Source organism: Camelina sativa, chromosome 3, assembly GCF_030686135.1.
Source record: "Camelina sativa cultivar CO46 ecotype springtype chromosome 3, ASM3068613v1".
Classification (NCBI taxonomy): Eukaryota; Viridiplantae; Streptophyta; class Magnoliopsida; order Brassicales; family Brassicaceae; genus Camelina; species Camelina sativa.
In genome coordinates, this window is record NC_141882.1 from 10,231,625 (window position 1) to 10,250,486 (window position 18,862).

Below are 18,862 nucleotides of genomic sequence, written 5' to 3' on the forward strand. Positions count from 1 at the left end.
TAAATCCAGACTATATTAAATTATTGATATATTAATTTTATTAATATCATTTCTTTTACCCGTAAATCGAGACTATAATGTTAATTTTTTTTTGGGTATGAATATGGTGTATTCAGGTGAATGGAGATGTCAATTTCTACTAAAAGTTTGGATATGTGTTAGGTAAAATTTTATTTTGATTGCATAATCGGAAATAAGATTAGTTTATGAGATTTTGTTGCCTTATGTAAATATACTCTTTGGAGATTTTATTTGATTATTTGGAATATCCTAAATCTAGGTATAACTAATGGTTACAACCCATATAACATATTTTGTAACCAACTAATGAATTAAATAATAATATAACTTTATAACCTATAACTATTATATAGTCTACCAAAAAATAGTTGTGTACTTCTGTAATATTATATAGGGGATACAATTTGGTTTTAAGAGTTAAGATTTGAGAAGTCAGGTTATGAACTAAAGGTGAAGTTTGATAGCAAAGGCGACTAGCTATATACTGAGTTTTTTTTGTTGGAAGTAGTAAAAGTTGATGAGTACTCATAGGAAATAAAACGAAAAGATTGATTTTTTCAAGAAACTTGAAGATCTGGAGAACATAAAAAAGTCCAAGATTGGAAAGAAAATAAGAACAAAGCTAGGTCAACTAACTCTGTATCATCTTTCGTTTTGGAGACCATGTCTTAATTAAGGAAGATAATCAAAGAAAAGATAGCCCGCATGATCATGATCATGAATGATTCAATTTTAGATGATAGATGTAATACCAAACATATGAATGATATGATATAAAATGTTGTCAAGGTTTTCAAAAATGTTATAAATGCAGAGGTTGCGTGAGGAGTGAGATTATAGATGAAGTTACCTGAAAACAAATCCGGAGATATTTCCGACTACATTCATGGCTCTCTTCCATCGCTGTATCTTCTCTACGCTGAATCTTTTCGAGGGCTCTTCAAAATCCATCTCGAAAGGACCGTTCTGTTTCCTAAAAATCCAGGGTTCAACCTCGTAAAAGATAGGTAACACCACCAGACCAAGCGACGTTTTCAGATCGCAGATCTTGGCTAATTCTTCAAGGCAGCGGTGAGATTTAGCATAGTTAGGAGATAAGACGACTAGTGAAGCGACCGAGTCCTCCATAGCCTCCTCCAGTCGACTTTCACCGAGTTCATCATGATTCCCAAGTTCCACAACACCGTTCCAAACCCGGACATGTTCCTTGACGAGCACTTCATAGAGACGCTCTGTGAATTTGTGGCGCGTGTCTCTTTGGAAACTGAGGAATACATCCCACTTGAGCCTCGAACGTGGATCGGAAACATCACCGGTCTTCCTCATCTCCGATTCTTTCCTCTTTCGAAATCAAGTTCTGAAAGATGGAAAGGTGTTGCAGAGTAATTCTTTACGTGAAGCAGGAGACAAAGCTTCTTATATTATTAAAAAACAATGGACATGCCCATTTTTTAAACGGCACACAGTGCTAGATTAACTTTGAAAGACATATTCTTGTCGTGACAATGAAGAGAAAGCTTCTTCATTTGTTTTTGTCGGCTAAAGCCTTAATTAGCTTTAGTTACTACTTATAGTTATAATTAGTGCTAAACCACACACTTAACAGTTCTTGTTTTACTTTACGAACGCATTGACTCTTAAAAGATGGAATTCGTCATATTATAAAAACAGTGGCCATGACATGATGGCTCTTCTCCAATCAGGAAACCTTATACAGAGTTTCATGGTTAACACAAAAATCATCTTCTTAATTAATTACTACTAGCCATCGAATTTTATCTTTAAATATAATCTAACTATAGAAGTTAACTTTCATATCAACATGTTGAATGATTTCTGATATGTTTACATGGTACTTAAGTAGCCGGACTTGGTAAATGAACATTAAACATTGATTTATTGAAAATGTATTATGAAGTTTTATTTAGATTAGATTCTCACTTTTTCAGCACACCAAAGTATTAAATTTCTAGACATGAGAGACAGTTTACCTTCCCGAGAATTTGGAGCAATCAAAACTGCACTTTTGGAAATAGACTATGAACTGGCTTCTTCTGAAAGTTGGTACTTGGTAGTTCTTTCTAAAAGGAATAAGCATGAGACTATTTAGTGTTACCTCTCTCCACTTGAGCTGAATATGTTATAGGAAAGTTTCTTAGGACGTACTATTCTTTTGCTAAAAACATGCATCCCTCTTGGTTATTGCTTCTTTTCCTCTCTCAGCATGCACTATGTGTTAATGGATGATCTGATATGCAGCTTGTCTTTACCAGGTGTGGGATTTAACAGTTGGTGTTGGAGTAAGCTTGATTTAGCTTAGAGCTCAAGAAAAGTATATTTAGAAGAAAGCTAAATATACATATTTGTGTCTTAGGAGATATCTAAGATATGTTAGTTTTTCCTATTTGGATTAGGAAATATTGTCTAAGGTTTTCATATAAAAGGAGATGCAGAGTTATTGCATAAGGTGTGATTTTGAGAGAAAGAGATTGTTTTGTAAGAAAGAGATTGTTTTGTAAGCTTTAGTTTTGAGTCAGTTTTCTAGAGCAATAAAAGAGAGAGTCTTTTATATTTTTACGATCTTTGTTCTAAAGTTCTTATTCAATAATTGGTATCAGAGCAATATTGAATTAAGAACTTTGTCTATTCAAAATCATGAGTGAAATCGTTACCACAAAACCTAAAGAAGAAGTTGTGCTATCTAAGGAAGGGAGTTCCTCATCGATACAATGTTTTATGCTCAACGCCACCAATTACACGGTATGGTCTGCATGAGGATAGCTCTTAGAGTGCACAAGGTGTGGGAAGCCATCGAACCAGGAGCAACTGATGGAGAAAAGGAAGACATGGCCAGAGCACTTTTATTTCAATCTATCCCGGAAACTTTACTCTTACAAGTCGGAAACCTTGACACCTCTAAAGCTGTTTGGGACGCGATAAAAGCAAGATATGTTGGAGCAGATCGTGTGAAGGAAGCAAGACTACAGACGCTGTTAGCTGAGTTCGATAGGATGAAGATGAAAGATTCTGACACCATCGACATATTCGCTGGAAAACTCTCAGAATTATCCACACAATCAGCGGTTTTGGGAGAGTATATTGAAGCACCAAAACTTGTGAAGAAATTTCTTAAGAGCTTACCTCGGAGAAAGTATATCCATATCATTGCAGCGCTTGAGCAGGTCCTTGATCTAAACACCACAAGCTTTGAAGACATTGTGGGTAGGCTAAAAGTATATGAAGAAAGAATCCGGGAAGAAGAAGAAGATCAACCCAATGATCAAGGAAAGCTTCTTTATGCTAATATGGATTCACAATCTTACCAAGGGAACTATGTCTCAGGAAGAGGAAGAGGTCAAGGCGGAAGATTCTTTGGTTGAGGTAGGGGTCGAGGTTTCTTCGGGAATCAGCAGAATGGAGGGTATAGACAAGACCGAGACAAGTCCAATGTGGTGTGTTATCTTTGTAATAAAACAGGACACTATGCATCAAACTGTCCCGATAGGTTACTCAAACTTCAAGAAGCACAAGTGGGGGTAAAAGATGATACTAAAGAGGCTGACGAGTTAATGATGCATGAAGTTGTCTTTCTTAACGAACAAAAGGTACAACCACACATGTTCGAAACACAAACAGATGGTTCTAATGTTTGGTATTTAGACAACGGAGCAAGCAATCATATGTCTGGGAATCGCACTTACTTCTCTAAGATTGACGAGACGGTCACGGGAAAAGTAAGATTTGGAGATGACTCACGAATAGATATAAAAGGAAAAGGCTCAATCCTGTTTGTGAGCAAGAATGGTGACAAGAAGATACTAGCTGACGTTTACTTTATACCCGATCTGAAGAGCAATATCATAAGTCTTGGACAGGCTACTGAATCGGGATGTGAAGTTAGGATGAGAGACAACTATCTTACTCTTTATGATCGCAGCGGAAATCTACTGGTAAGAGCTAATAGATCAAGAAAGCGACTTTACAAAGTGGTCATGAAGGTTGTTGAGACTAATCGGTGTTTACAAGTGATGGAGCTAAATGATTCCACAAGGTGGCATGCACGGTTGGGCCATATTGGTCTAGAAACAATGAGAATGATGATCAAGAAAGAACTTGTTGCTGGTATACCAAATGTTTCAATCGAAAAGGAAATGTGTGCTTCATGTTTACTTGGAAAACAAACCAGACAAGTCTTTCCACAAGCTACAGCGTATCATGCATCTAAAGTACTTGACCTAGTACACAGAGATCTGTGTGGACCCATCACACCATCTACAGCAGCAAGAAACAGGTACATCTTTGTTCTGATAGATGATCATTCACGCTATATGTGGTCGCTGCTGTTAAAGGAGAAGAGTGATGCACTTGAAAGGTTTAAAAGGTTTAAGAAGCTGGTTGAACAAGAAACTGGAACTACTATCAAGGTGTTTCGATCGGATAGAGGAGGAGAGTTCATGTCTCAAGAGTTTCAAGATTTTTGCGCTAACTCAGGTATCACACGACATCTCACAGCACCATACACCCCTCAGCAAAACGGAGTGGTCGAACGCCGAAACAGAACACTACTCGAAATGACGAGGAGCATTATGAATCATATGAAGATACCGAATTACCTGTGGGGAGAAGCAGTGAGACATGCAACTTACATCATTAATCGAGTATCAACGAGAGCTTTAAATCTGCAGACTCCATATGAGATGTTCAATGGAAAGAAACCAAATGTAGATCATCTTCGAGTTTTTGGGTGTGTGTGTTATGCAAAAGTTGAAGCACCACATCCTAAAAAACTCGATGATCGATCTCGGGTATTGATACACCTTGGAACAGAACCGGGATCGAAAGCTTATCGGTTATTGGATCCCTCGTCACGGAAAATAGTGGTCAGTCGAGATGTTCTGTTCTATGAAAACAAAAGCTGGGTGTGGAATAATCGTGAAGACAAAGCTAGTATTGGGGTTGGAACGTTTAAGTTGAGCATTGAAGGATCTCTAAATCCTGAAAGTGGAGAAGAAACAAAGCCGAAGAAGAAACTGGTGGAGAAACAGAGGTTGTTCACGAAGGAGACAATGAAGAAGATGATTTTGCTGATGATTTTGTGCGCGATGAAACAGAGGTTGTTCAAGAACAAGACCAGCCACAACCACGAGTATCAATGAGACAAAAGACGAGACCGAAGTATTTGGACGACTATATCTTACTTGCTGGAGTTGAGAGCGAACGTCTCCTAATGGTGATAGACGGAGAACCATGGGATTTTAATGAGGCAAAAGAGTCAGAAGCTTGGAAGAGCGCATGTGATGATGAGATTGAGTCGATTACAAAGAACAAGACATGGGATTTGGTTGATCTTCCACTTGGAGTAAAACCAATAGGGTTAAAATGGGTTTTTAAACTCAAACGTAACTCCGACGGAAGTATCAACAAATACAAGGCAAGACTCGTAGCTAAAGGCTATGTGCAGAGACATGGAATTGACTTTGATGAGGTATTTTCCCCTGTAGCACGCATAGAAACAGTACGACTTATCATCGCACTAGCAGCCTCCAAGGGATGGGAAATACATCACTTAGATGTGAAAACTGCATTCCTGCATGGAGAATTAAAGGAGACAGTGTTTGTTAATCAGCCTGAAGGATATGTTGTCAAAGGATGTGAGCACAAGGTGTGTAAACTGAATAAAGTACTTTATGGATTAAAGCAGGCTCCAAGGGCATGGAAAAACAAGCTAAACACGATTTTGAGAGAACTAAACTTTGTTAAATGCTCGAAAGATCCTTCTATATACCAAAAAAAAGAAGAGGGACATCTCCTTGTTATAGTAGTGTATGTGGATGATCTTCTAGTGACAGGTTCGAATCTAAGCATAATTGTTGAGTTCAAAAGGAGAATGGCCTCAAAATTTGAGATGAGCGATCTTGGTAGATTGACTTATTACCTTGGCATTGAAGTTCAGCAACAAGAAGATGGGATTGCTCTAAAACAGGAAAGGTATGCAACAAAGATCTTAAAGGAAGCTGGTATGGATGAGTGCAATTCTGTTCACATGCCAATGGATTCTGGATTAAAACTGTCGAAAGCACAAGAGGAGCTAAGTATTGACGAGAAAGAGTTTAGAAGGAACATTGGTTGCCTTAGATACTTGCTTCACACACGACCAGATCTTTCTTATTGTGTTGGGATGCTCAGCAGATACATGCATGAGCCCAAACAATCTCATGGAGCAGCCTTGAAGCAAGTTTTAAGGTATTTGCGAGGTACCACTTCTCTTGGTTTGTTTTATACTCGAGAAAGCAAGACATGTTTACTTGGGTATAGCGATAGCAGCCATAATGTGGATGAAGACAGTGGAAAAAGTACAATGGTCATATGTTTTATCTTGGTAATAATCCTATTACTTGGTGTACACAAAAACAAGACACAGTTGCAATGTCTTCTTGTGAGGCGGAGTTTATGGCTGCCACCGAAGCTGCAAAACAAGCCATTTGGCTTCACGACTTGCTCAGTGAAGTTACTGGATCTCCTAGTGAGAAAGTTATGATCCTAATGGACAACAAATCTGCAATAGCTCTTACGAAGAATCCGGTATTTCATGGGAGGAGCAAACACATACATAGAAGGTACCATTTTATAAGAGAGTGTGTTGAAAATGAACAGATTGAAGTGGTACATGTCCCCGGAACAGAGCAAAAGGCGGACATACTAACAAAGGCACTTGATCGAGTCAAGTTTAAAGAAATGAGAGATTTCATTGGAGTTCAAGACTTGAAGAAGAATGACTTCAAGCTTAGGAGGGAGCATGTTGGAGTAAGCTTGATTTAGCTTAGAGCTCAAGAAAAGTATATTTAGAAGAAAGTTAAATATACATATTTGTATCTTAGGAGATATCTAAGATATGTTAGTTTTTCCTATTTGGATTAGGAAATATTGTCTAAGGTTTTCATATAAAAGGAGATGCAGAATTATTGCATAAGGTGTGATTTTGAGAGAAAGAGATTGTTTTGTAAGCTTTAGTTTTGAGTCAGTTTTCTAGAGCAATAAAAGAGAGAGTCTGTTATATTTTTACGATCTTTGTTCTAAAGTTCTTAATCACTAGCTGGGAAACTGTTGACTGAGTTTAAGAGATCATGAAGGGCAGATTCAAAGCCTAGATTTTCATCCTCATAAATTTCAATTGGCAACAGGTTTGTATTACTGTTATAATTTTCTTACAGAAAGGCTCTCTCTACTTTTGGGATGACATACATTATACCAACACAAATAAAAACTTCTAGTTCTAGTCTAGGCTAAGAGTGACTGAACACAAATGTATGTTGCGGTGCCAAGCTCAGCTCAACAAATTATATAGTTACCTGTGTCATGGTATCGCCTTCTTTTTTGTACGTAATTAAAAACTCTTGTGGCCATCTTATATTTTTAGTTTTTTTTATTTGAGATGTGGGAGAACAGATGCATGCATCTACACTTCTACAGTATCTTCATTTATTTTTATGTTATAGAGGGTGTGTGTAACATAGATATTTTTGGAATGGTGCTATATGTTGAGTTGATAATAACAATGGAATTCCAACGTTTTCAACTTGTTGCCTTCTGGTCCCCCTACATGATTTGAATATTGGCTCCTTCTTCTCTTTGGCAATGTTCACCAAACTGTTACATAGAATATGTAAAATTAGTATGATTACAGTTATTTAGAGCATTCTGTTTTTGCCATTCCATAGTTTCTTCCACCTATTGAGTTCTAATTGTCCACACTGCATTTAGCTACATAACCAACAATTACGTTAATATCATCCCAACACACTACATATGTACTACTAATCCAATCTGCAAATTCCATCTCGTCAATTAAGAGTTTTCTACCTTGTAATTGATGTCTCTGAAACAATATCGTCATCACCCTTCAAGAATCAGAGTTGTTCAATAAGCTTTGCGAGCTTCCTCGAATTGTCTTCCTTTATTTTTGCAGGGACCTTCTCTTCGTACCCACTCGCCCCCATACTCTTCTGCAACTTCTCCTGTTGCTTTTCAATTTCTTTTATCTTGTTCATGGTTTTCTCACGTTCAGCTTCTGCATTAATGGCTTCTCCATCCACTTTGAGATACACCTTGAGGTTCTCGTTCACCATCTTTCCAACAGCTGATCCATCTTGCGCTGCTTTGTCTTCTCCAGTCAACATAACCTCAAAGGATGAGAGCTTTGCAAGAGTTCTGATCTCCAGCTCATGTGATTTCACTATCCCCAATGTTAATGCATTTCCACACAGAGCAAACGCATGCAATTTTCCATTCCCCTGGCTCTTTAGAGGCTCTTCAGCTCTCATTTCCCTAAGAGTTTTCACAGTCGCCAGAACCATGTCCATTTCGGTTTCCACCTTCTCGTTTGTCCACTTTGCTACGGGAGATGGGTAGTCACATATCATGATAGACGCCTTCCGTTCACAGTCTTGCGATGAAGGCAACCGCTGCCACAACTCTTCTGTAACAAAAGGCATCAATGGATTCAGCAATCTCAAACCAGTTTCAAGACACACCCATAGAGCATCTCGTGCATGAGTCCTGCTTGCGTTATCAGAAAAAAAATAAGGCTTAATTGCCTCAATAAATACATCACAGAACTGGCTCTGCCACCAGGCGTACACTGTGTCCACAGCATCCGATAACTCAAAAGCATTCAAGGAATCCACTGTCTTTAATATTGCCTTATTTAGTACAGAAAGGATCCATTGGCAGCTGAAGGGCATGGTTTCAGGGTTTAGAGTTTGCACAGGAGGAGTATAGACATTGCTAAGATTCATCATCCCAAATCTGACGGCGTTCCACAGTTTATTACACGACCGGCGGTATCCAACAACTCGTTGGACATCCATGTTGAGTTTATCAGACTGGGACGTGTAGGATACAAGCGCAAATAGTAGAGCGTCAGTTCCACATTCCTCTATACCATTTGGAAAATCCTTCACCTGTCCCTCCTTGGCAACAACCAGCTCCTTCGGATCCACGTTACTTTTTTCTAACCTGGCGTGTAGATCAGCAAGAGTCACACACTACAAGAAAATAGTCGATTAGTGACTATTAGTAGCGACTACATTTGTAGTCACCAAAAATAACGACCAAATAGTGACCACTTTGCGACTACGTTGTGACTACAGTAATTTAGTTGCTACTGAATCACTACCTTACCGACCACAGTTGATAGTCGTACTATAGTCGTCAAATTAGCGACTATTGTGCGACTCATTCGGCGAGTCATTAAATAGTCACTCCGTAGTCGCCAAATAGTCATAAAAGACAGTTAAAAGAACATGTTTTTTCATGTGGGGGTTGGTGTACCAACTGTTATTAAGTAGTCGCCTATTAGTGGCATAGGTTTAGTCTTTAAAAACAAATTGCACCCATGTGTCTTCTTCATTCCAACACAAGTGTCTTTCCTTCCCCAAAAAAAAAATTCTAGATCAAAAGAAAAAATTTGGCTTTATAAAAACTTTTATTTTCTCCCAAAAAAATATATATATATAGTTCTAAAAAAAAATACAATATATATATATATAATGGCGGGAAATTTTTCATTTGAATTCGAAGTAGGGTTGGACCAATTCTTATCGTTTGCATGTAGCCAAGATACAGTTCAGAATAATGGCGGTAAGTTTCTCTGTCCATGTAGTGTTTGCAAGAACAATAGATATCTCTCGGGTAGAAGAGTTATGATGCATCCGTTCGATGCATTTAAACGATCGTGAAGTAGCTGTCATACGAAAGAACCTGTCGGCAATAGAAGGCAAAGCAGAAGAAGAAAAACAAACATATGTTTTAAGAAGCCTATCATTTTCTTACTTTTATTCACAAACAATATTTGCATAATAGCGTTCTATCTACATAATCTAAACGTGTCAATATTTGCATAATAGCATCTATATAGGTTATATATAGAATCTTTTCCTTATTTCTTTTTTTGTTTCAATATTTAAACCCAAATAAATTATATTTATAATCTGTAATTTAAATTAATTTTCATTAATGATTAATAAGTACTAAAATAATTTAAATTTGTAATTATAATTTTTAGAAAAATAAAAATTAATTTTATTATTATAATTTCTACCTTAATCATTTAAATGTTTACAATTGGACTAATTAAGGCCCAAACCCACTATCTAATTAACTAATTAGGCCTACAAATTCCTAAACTTAGTCCATTAACCCACTAACTAACCTAAAAACCCTAGTCTCACACCCTCTCGAACTCTATCGCCTTTCTCGTAACTCTCTCTCAAACCCTACTCTCTCGAAACCTATCTCCTTACCTCTCTCGTTCTCTGTCTCTTCGAATCTATCAGTCTCAATCACCACCGTAATGCCGAATCGAGGGAAGAAGAGGAAGGTTGCTCCTAACGTTACTCAGAGAGCGATGGGGGCAACACCAAATCGACGGCCTAATACTCTGCCCACTCAGTACAACTTCACGTCGGCGGTACAAGATCCTCCTCCTCTGCAGACGCCTGAAGAACAACTCGGCGGTTTGCAACGACAGTCATCAGCCCAGATCCGGAACTATCCTCCGCCGCAACAACTTTTTCAGAACTCATTCACACATCCACCTCCACCCGAGCTACACCGGACTCCTTCAGAAGAAGTCCACTTCAATCCACGGACTCAGGCCAGAAGTCGGGATGTCTCTCCGCCTTCTCCAGTTCGACCCTCTCAAACTCAGGCGAGAAGTCAGGCGAGAAGTCAGGAGCATCCATCGCATCCATCGTCTCAAGGGAACAACTTCGAAGAAGAATCTTCTCCGGTGTTTCCCAAACTACAGGCGGACGTGTTGCGTGCTCTAAATTCACTGCTTGTGGTTCCAGACAGGGATAAGTTCACCACCGTCCTCTCTCCCACACCCGTACCGAACACCCAATGGTATGATTTTCCTCTTCACATGTTTTATACGAATAGTCAATGTATTGTAATGATTGTGGTGTTGGCTTATACGAATAGCAATGGTGTTTTATTAATGTGGTGTTGGCTTAAAATAATAGCAATGGTGTTGGCTTATACGAATAGCAATGGTGTTTTATGATTGTGGTGTTGGCTTATACAAATAGCAATGGTGTTTTATGATTGTGGTCTTGTCTTATAGGAATAGCAATGATGTTTTTTTGTCTTATGCGAATAGCAATGATTGTGGTCTTGTCTTGTATTGATCTCATTTCTTTTGGTTTGTCTATTATTTGCTTCTAAGTAACCTGCTTACTTATTTTATTGGTTCATGTGTATGGAGGTTTACTCGTGACAAAGGATCGAAACTTGTTTGGAAGATTACTAAAATTCTTCAAAACAAATTCGAAGGTCCCTTCTACAGCTGGACATGTGTGCCGCGGGACAAACAAGAGAGATACTTCCTTGAGTTCGCGGTAAGGATAGCTTCTTTTTACATAGCTTTCATACATAGCCTTCATACATAGCTTTACATGTGTTATTTTCACTCACAATAGCTCTTTTTTTTCTAGAAAACCCACACCTGGGATCCTTTGATAACCGGGACTGTTCAAGCTTACATTGAGGAAATCTGTCAAAAGCGGATCAAAGACATGGTTAGCACTGTGAGGACTAGTCGAGTTCAACCAAACTGGATTGGTGACACTCTCTGGGTTACGATGGAGGATTACTGGGACACTGAAGAAGCACAACAAAGGAGTAAAACCTACTCTGATGCTCGTATGTCTGACCGTAACGGCCTAGGTCCTCACGTCCACCTCTCAGGGCCAAAGTCGTATCGACAGCTTCAAGACGAAATGGTTAAGTAGCTGTTATTTTTGCCACTTCCAATTCTTACATAGCTGTTATTTTTTTTAGTTAATCTCTGTTTCTTTGCTAACATTGCAGGTTGAGGAATTGGGAAGAGAAGTCCGACTTGGTGAGGTTTTTATCAAGGCACATACAAAGCCTGATGATACATATGTTGATCGGAAGGCAGAGAAGATTGCAGAAACTTATGAGAAGACTGTTCAAGAGAGGTTGTCTCAGCTCGAGGCAAAGTCTTTTGCTGTGTCAGATGGAGAATCACGGCCACGGGACCTCACAACAGAAGAATATACAGAAATTTTCCTTCAGGTAACTTTAAAAAAAAACCAATACACATTTATAGTCTTGTAGTTTAATTTGTCATCCTCTAATCTTAACTTTTCTCTTATTTTCAAGTCCACTGAGAAAGATACAAGAGGAACACCTTATGGAGTTGGAAGCCTCAAGGACTGCCTTGTCAATGGAAAGCATAAGCAAGCATGTGGCTCTTCTACCTTTGTGGCTCTCCAAGAACAGTTGAAGGAAGCTCAACGCATGATAGAAGAACAGGCTGCTCAACTACAGAGGCGTGATGCAGAAACAGCTGTGCGTGAAGCTGAGCAATCCAAGGTTATTGCTGCCCAGAAGGACAAGATTGACCATTTCTCCATCGTCGAGGAGTTTCTGAGGGAATGTGATCCGCGGTTTCAGAATTTCGTTGCAAGCAGACAGACAACCACAGAACCTCTTCCCCAAGATGATGCAACTCCAACTCCATCAACCGCTGCTTAATAGGTTTCTTCTATGTCTTAACTCTTTTTGGATGAACTCAATCTCACTCTTTTCGGATAAACTCTATCTCACTCTACTCGGATGAACTCTATCTCTCGCTCTTTTGTATGAACTCATTGCCACTTTCAGATTGTGTTTATGACCTTTTTTTATTTGTAACTTGAACATGTTGTGTATTTCAATATTTCGATATTATGTCTTTCCAAATTCGAATCTTTCAATTTAAATTGGTATACAAGAATGAAAAGAAGAGGATAATGGGAATGAAAAGAAGAGGATAATGGGAAATTAGTATATGAAACTTTCAAATTCTGAAATCAACATCAGTGGCTAAATAGTCGTAACATACAGTTTCTGAAATCAACATCAGTGGCCAAATAGTCGTAATGTAGTTTCTAAATAGTCACTATGGTAAGTGACTATATAGTGACTATAAACACTCAGTACTAATTAATCACACTATAGTCATAAAACAGACACTATTTTAACGACTACGAGACGACTACTTCATAACCATATAACGACTACATTTTTTGGTCGTACAGTAGTCGCTAAAAGGCGACTATAAATACGACTACATTAATTAGCGACTCTCGCTCTCCGACTGCTTGAGTTAGTCGCTATTTGGTCGTAAACACAGTTTTTACGATTACAAAGCGACTAATAGTGTAGTCGCTAACGGCATGTTTTCTTGACACCGTTAATGACTTCAAGCGGATCAATGCCATTTCCAAGAGACTTTGACATCTTGCGGCCATGTGCATCACGTATCATGGGATGCAAAAAAACCTTCCTGTAGGGAACATCCCCACCACCCACTTTCATTCCTAACATAACCATACGAGCAACCCAGAAAAACAGAATGTCATGTCCAGTTTCAAGAACAGACGTTGGATAGAAAGCTTTCAAGTCCTCGGTTTCATCTGGCCATCCCAAACAGATAACGGAAAGAGCCCAGAAGAAAACCAAGTGTCAAGCACATCAGGATCTTGGGAGAGCTCCAACAACATCTTCCCAGCAAATTTATGTGCAATCTCTTTACGAGCTTCTTCCTCGGTTCTAGCAACAACCCAATGGTCGTTGTATGCACCTGCTTCCTTAACCTGGTCTTCTTCTAAAGTGGCGTACCATGCCGGTATTCTATGGCCCCACCAAAGCAGTCTCGAGATGCACCAGTCATGAATGTTCTCTAGCCACCTTCTCCATTCTGCAGAGTACTGCTTGGGAATAAACTCGATCTTCCCGTTGGCAGCAACATCAAGAGCCTCCTTTGCCATCGTACTGCAACTCACGTACCACTGAGGCTTTATCATAGGCTCAGCAACATCACCACTCCTTGAGCAAACTCCAATTTTCATCTCGTTGTTTTTCTCACCTCTGTACAGCCCCTTATTACGCAGAGCTTCAACAAGAGCTTCACGAGCGGCAAAGCGTGGCATCCCTGTGAATTCAGGCCCACCATTTGAGTTGATCCTTCCATCATCGGTGAAAATGTTGATAACCTTCAGATTGTGGCGCCTTCCTACATCGAAATCCTTGGTTTCATGTGCTGGAGTGATCTTAACACAACCAGTACCAAAATTTGGATCAACAAGTATCTCATCGCAAATTATTGGTAGCTTCCGCCCATTGAAGGGATGCACAGCAAACTCTCCGTGAAGATGCTTGTATCTTGCATCATCAGGATGAACAGCGATGGCGGTGTCGCCGAGCATTGTTTCGATCCTAGTAGTATCAACAACAACCTCACCGCCTCCTCTCTCGAGAGGGTAAGCAAAGGAAGTAATAAGACCAAACTCTACTGGTTTCTCGTACCCATGGACTTTCATTGGTGTTCTTTCTTTGATGACAATATGCTCAACCTCACCACCAGATAGGGCGGTTTTAAGGAAACAGTCCCACGGAACAACCCGGAGATCCCTATAGATAAGCCCTTCCTTGTGTAACCTTACAAAGGCTTCAGTGACAGCCTTGGATCTTTGCTCGTCCATCGTAAAACACTCACGGGACCAATCAAGAGATGATCCCATACGACGTAACTGGGATTTTATTGTACCACTGTACTTGTCTGCCCACTGCAAGACATGGTTCCTGAATTCCTCTCGGCCAAAGTCATGCCTGGTCATTCCTGTTTCACATGTGAGATGTTTCTCCACCACAAGCTGTAGCAATACCAGCATGGTCAAATCCGGGAACCCACAAAGCATTAAATCCAGACATCCTCTTCCAACGAATCAGTGTGTCCTCGACTGCACATGTTAGTGCGTGACCAATATGCAATGCTCCAGTAACATTAGGAGGAGGAAGAACAATCACAAACGGTGGTTTGGAACTTGCAGCATCAGCTTTGAAAAACTCAGATTTCTCCCACCATTCATACCATCTGAACACACAAAAACCACAACAGACTTAACAATTGGTGAATCAAATAAAACCAGAGAATAATTAGGGTTATAGAGAGGACTTACGATTTCTCAACTGCACAAGGATTGTATTCTTTGGGCATCTGTGAAGATAACCTCTTCTTCTCGCCAATAGGAGTTTCCGGATCTAAGAACTCTTCTTCTTCATCTTCTTTGCCAATCTTCTTCTCTGCAATTTTTGTTTTAGGTTTTGCTGACTTGACAACTTCTCTGAGTTTTGCTTTCTCCAAAGCTTTCTGCTTTTTCATCTCTTTTTCTTTAGCCTTCTCCTGGTTCCTCAATTTCCGTTCCATCTCCATATCCATCTTCCTCTTCTTCTCCGCTTCTTCGGACATCAAGATTTTTTTATCAAAGTAGCTTCTGTGATTGGTGAAGCAGACACGAATGTTATAGAGTACTACAAACGCAAAATCTAGGTTAGAGAAGAGGCGTTACTAAATGTAAAAGAGAAATATGGAAAATTTGACAGTTATGGGAATTTAGAAAATATATAAAAAGATATACACGAGTTAAAAAAAAAAGGATTTTACTATTTTTGTATTTATTAAAAAACATGTACAATATTGTATTAAGTCATTATTTTGGTTTTTAAAGAAAAGTTTAGAAGTAAGAGAATTCCAGTTTCTTAGCTCTGTCTCCTGCACTACTAGCCTCTGCATTGCCTTCCATGGTGTAACTCTTCTCCTGCCACCACAAACGACATTACTTTTTCATTGCAAAACCCAAAACCCATTGTTGACATATGATAAAATAAAAAATTGAATGCATATATTATCATACCAGCAAACGCCAGATGAAGGGAACACCATCTCTGACCTTTATCTTCTTTCTGATCACTTCTTCCGCTGCATACATCAGAGCCAATAGATTTTATTGCTGTTATATATACTAAACAAGATGAACATCCAACTATACTGAGTCTACAAACAAGCCATACCAGTCGAGGATTGGCCTGTCTTTAGCAGCAGCTGGCACCACATTTCGTTGAAAACATCTATCTGTTCATCTGATGCCCCGACGATCTATTATTAATCATCAAACAGTTTTAAAAGAACCATCAAAAAGGTGTTTGATCAAGAAATTTCGTGAGTTAGATGTTAGAGGTTTAGTTTTACCTTGTAACCAATGACGTTAAACTCTGACCCGAGTAGTTCTAAAGCCTCTTTGTAGTTACCCGTCGCGAACTCATACACAGCTTCCCCGAGCTGATATGAAAACAAGCTAATATTGAGTTAGTAGTTATAGTGAAAAAGATGAGTGAGGAATAAACAAACCTGAATCCCTTTCTGCATCACTTGTTGTTTCTTTGTATTCATCTTTGATAATCTGCAAGAAGGACACAGGTTGACGACAAATCCGGTATCAGTTCGAAACAGTAGAAGAAAATAAATTCATACTAACCGGAACTTCAGGCCCTCAAGTAACTCTTGAGCTCTTGAAGTCTCTCCAACCTTTGCTAATGCCCAAACAATCAATATATCGAGGTGCCACTCCAAATACCAGTTTGCCTGACAAGCAAGTGGCAGAGGAATAAAAACCTATTGAACAGGCTAACTTGAAACTGCAAACGACATGGGATAATATATCACTAGTGCATGGCTTACCTGATCAGTTAAACGAACTGCAACAACTTTGAGACGGTCTTCAAAACCATCAAGAGCATCTCTTACATCTAAACGCAGCAACAAGCCCAATGCATTGAGATAAACCTAAGGAGTTGCAGACAGTTGAATATCGGATAGAGGAAGCAAAAGCATAAATTTCTGAATCGAATAGATAATTACTTCAGGGGGAACGGCATCGTCTTTCTCCAGTTCTTTCCAGATGTGATCATCATAAATCTCCTCTACTTTACTCAATGGTGCCCCTCCTTCCAAGTAACAAAGAGCAACATGCCACCAATTGTGTGTATACCTAACAATTTGATCCATGTTTGAATAAAATTTATAAGGGATTCTAAATGATAAGAGAAGAGCTTGATAATATGTGAGAGTCTTCAAGTAAGTGAGAAATGCTTTACATGAAAGATGAGCAAGGAGGCCAAGACTCTGAACGTTCTTCCATGAACTCCACAGCTTCTTTAAAACGACATTCATGTTGAAGAACATGACATAACTGTAACAAACAAATTATCAGTATAGAACTACTGGCTGATAAGTTTTCAATGGAAACTGAGAATAAAGGATGCAAGTGTTCAATGTCATGTAAAACTGTTAGAGAAACTCACACAGTGATGTGCCCAGGCGTCTTCTTTGTTTATCTCATAGCCTTTTCTGGAAGCTGCAGCAGCTTCTTCCATTCGACCAAGTTCTAACAATGGGAACGCAAGCATACCGTGTATGTAACTTTCTTCGTGATTCGCAGGTAGAACCTACCATATCAGGCAGATACAATCAACACTAATAGCCTTAGATGGTGAAATCAGTTTTGTTTTCATAAAGGGTTCAGAACTGATATTAGTTTTGTTCTAATTGAATTAATATCAGTACAATCAATTAGAACTAGATTACCTGCTGAACAAGACCCAAAAAGGGTTCAGGTTGACCCATGTAGAAACATAAAAGCTGTGCTCTCTTCAGAGAGGCCAAATCCTTTGGAAATCTTTTAAGTAGCTGCAAACCAACAATTTGGATTGTAAAAAAAGTAACTCAAAAATGACATAGCAATCGAACTAGAACAAGTTTCATGGGAATCCCAAACCAGAATCGTTGTATTGGTGTCAGATTCAAAAAGATAACACTAGACTCTAGAATAACATCTGAGAACCAACCTCGGTGTGCATTTCAAAAGCCAAGTCATCATCCCTGTCCGCAGAGATCAGGTAAGTAACAGCCTCGAAAACCGCTTTCTCATAAGGTGTAGATTGTTCCTGAAAACAAAAGGAATTAAAACTTCAAGATATTACCCCAAAGACCAAAGTAGAATATGAACTACAAGGCAGTGGAAAATAATAAGACTCGCAAGATTGGATGTGGCAGCATCAACGAATGAATTAGCTCTGGAATGATCAGATGAGGAAAGGTAATGAGCAGCTAAAATATTGCCCAAAACACAATCTTTATCGTAGATTGGTGCTTCTAGAATCACTTTCCTATTCCTCCCATAGCTAAGAACCTTCATAAACAACAGAACATGATCAACAACAAGAATGAAATGAGATAAACTACAAAGATGGAAACTTTAAGAGACAGCAGAAGCTACCCACAAGATAGTAATTAGAAACCCCCAAAATTGAGCTACATAATGGGTCAAGACTCATAAAATGATCAAACCCTATCCATAAATCCGATAAAAGAATCAAAATTGATACTTTTTCCTAGATACCAAAGAAAACAAAAAATCTCAATTCGCATCTTAAGCCCTGTAAACCAATCGATCATCAAATATGTTTAAAATCGATTTCATGATGCATGTCTCTGTAACTAAAAGATGGTGATTATAAAAGATTTTAACCTGTTGAAAATAGGAGTTAATTGCGTGGATGCAATCATCAGAATAGGTATTAACACCGTAACCCCACCGAACACATCTAAGTGTTTTCTTCTCCATTTCAAGAGTCACAGAGCTTTCTTCGTCTTCAAAAATCGCAGCTTTTCTATATACGAACACTTCCGTCTCTGTTCTTGATTAGGATGATTTTCAGATAATATAGACAGCGATTTCTTTTTCAGCAGCTTCCTTGTCGTTGTCATTAATCATTTTAAGTTAACACGAGTTGGTGTCTTTTGTTATACGAGTGACGTCTCACTTTGGTTTTTTCTCTCCTTTTGGATAATGTACAATTTCGTTATTTTAGTAAAATAAACAATTAACGCCAAAGTTTTTTATACATAGCTAAGACCAAACAAAAACATGCT

The 18,862-nt window shown here is 38.8% G+C and overlaps 5 protein-coding genes across 11 annotated transcripts; 1 reads left to right on the forward strand and 4 right to left on the reverse strand.

Moving 5' to 3' along the window:
- Window positions 1-729: 729 nt before the first annotated feature.
- Window positions 730-1,419, reverse strand: LOC147946739 (toll/interleukin-1 receptor-like protein). The gene has a single exon (XM_087508810.1). It carries the CDS (start codon window positions 1,345-1,347, stop codon window positions 868-870), a length of 480 nt encoding a protein of 159 aa, XP_087364936.1. The 5' UTR covers window positions 1,348-1,419; the 3' UTR covers window positions 730-867.
- A 6,264-nt stretch (window positions 1,420-7,683) lies between these two features.
- Window positions 7,684-9,271, reverse strand: LOC104776559 (valyl-tRNA synthetase / valine-tRNA ligase-like protein). Its single transcript, XM_087507233.1, has 3 exons — window positions 9,197-9,271; window positions 7,882-9,065; window positions 7,684-7,782 (listed from the first exon to the last, which is right to left on the reverse strand). Exons 1-2 carry the CDS (start codon window positions 9,269-9,271, stop codon window positions 7,929-7,931), a joined length of 1,212 nt encoding a protein of 403 aa, XP_087363359.1. The 3' UTR covers window positions 7,684-7,782; window positions 7,882-7,928.
- Window positions 9,272-11,292: 2,021 nt separating this feature from the next.
- LOC104776561 (uncharacterized) lies at window positions 11,293-13,603 on the forward strand. Its single transcript, XM_010500658.3, has 3 exons — window positions 11,293-11,420; window positions 11,517-11,804; window positions 11,893-13,603. Exons 2-3 carry the CDS (start codon window positions 11,598-11,600, stop codon window positions 12,160-12,162), a joined length of 477 nt encoding a protein of 158 aa, XP_010498960.3. The 5' UTR covers window positions 11,293-11,420; window positions 11,517-11,597; the 3' UTR covers window positions 12,163-13,603.
- Window positions 12,861-14,789, reverse strand: LOC104776562 (valine--tRNA ligase, mitochondrial 1). The gene has a single exon (XM_019243646.2). It carries the CDS (start codon window positions 14,787-14,789, stop codon window positions 13,488-13,490), a length of 1,302 nt encoding a protein of 433 aa, XP_019099191.1. The 3' UTR covers window positions 12,861-13,487.
- Window positions 14,790-15,514: 725 nt separating this feature from the next.
- On the reverse strand, window positions 15,515-18,833 carry LOC104776563 (uncharacterized). Of its 7 annotated transcripts, none has more exons than XR_015595450.1 (14): window positions 18,459-18,833; window positions 17,967-18,119; window positions 17,776-17,874; window positions 17,516-17,617; window positions 17,233-17,376; window positions 17,026-17,120; window positions 16,790-16,919; window positions 16,610-16,714; window positions 16,407-16,513; window positions 16,280-16,331; window positions 16,121-16,226; window positions 15,943-16,027; window positions 15,786-15,850; window positions 15,515-15,689 (listed from the first exon to the last, which is right to left on the reverse strand). XR_015595450.1 is itself a non-coding variant. In XM_010500659.3 (14 exons), the coding sequence occupies exons 1-14, from the start codon at window positions 18,552-18,554 to the stop codon at window positions 15,606-15,608; spliced, it is 1,407 nt and encodes a 468-aa protein (XP_010498961.2). In that variant the 5' UTR covers window positions 18,555-18,833; the 3' UTR covers window positions 15,515-15,605. The 7 variants fall into 7 exon arrangements, 4 of the variants coding, with proteins under 4 accessions (XP_010498961.2, XP_087364938.1, XP_087364939.1 ...); XR_015595452.1 differs by having other exon boundaries at window positions 17,963-18,119; window positions 18,459-18,751; XR_015595451.1 differs by lacking the exon at window positions 18,459-18,833 and adding an exon at window positions 18,211-18,425.
- Between the last annotated feature and the right edge of the window lie 29 nt (window positions 18,834-18,862).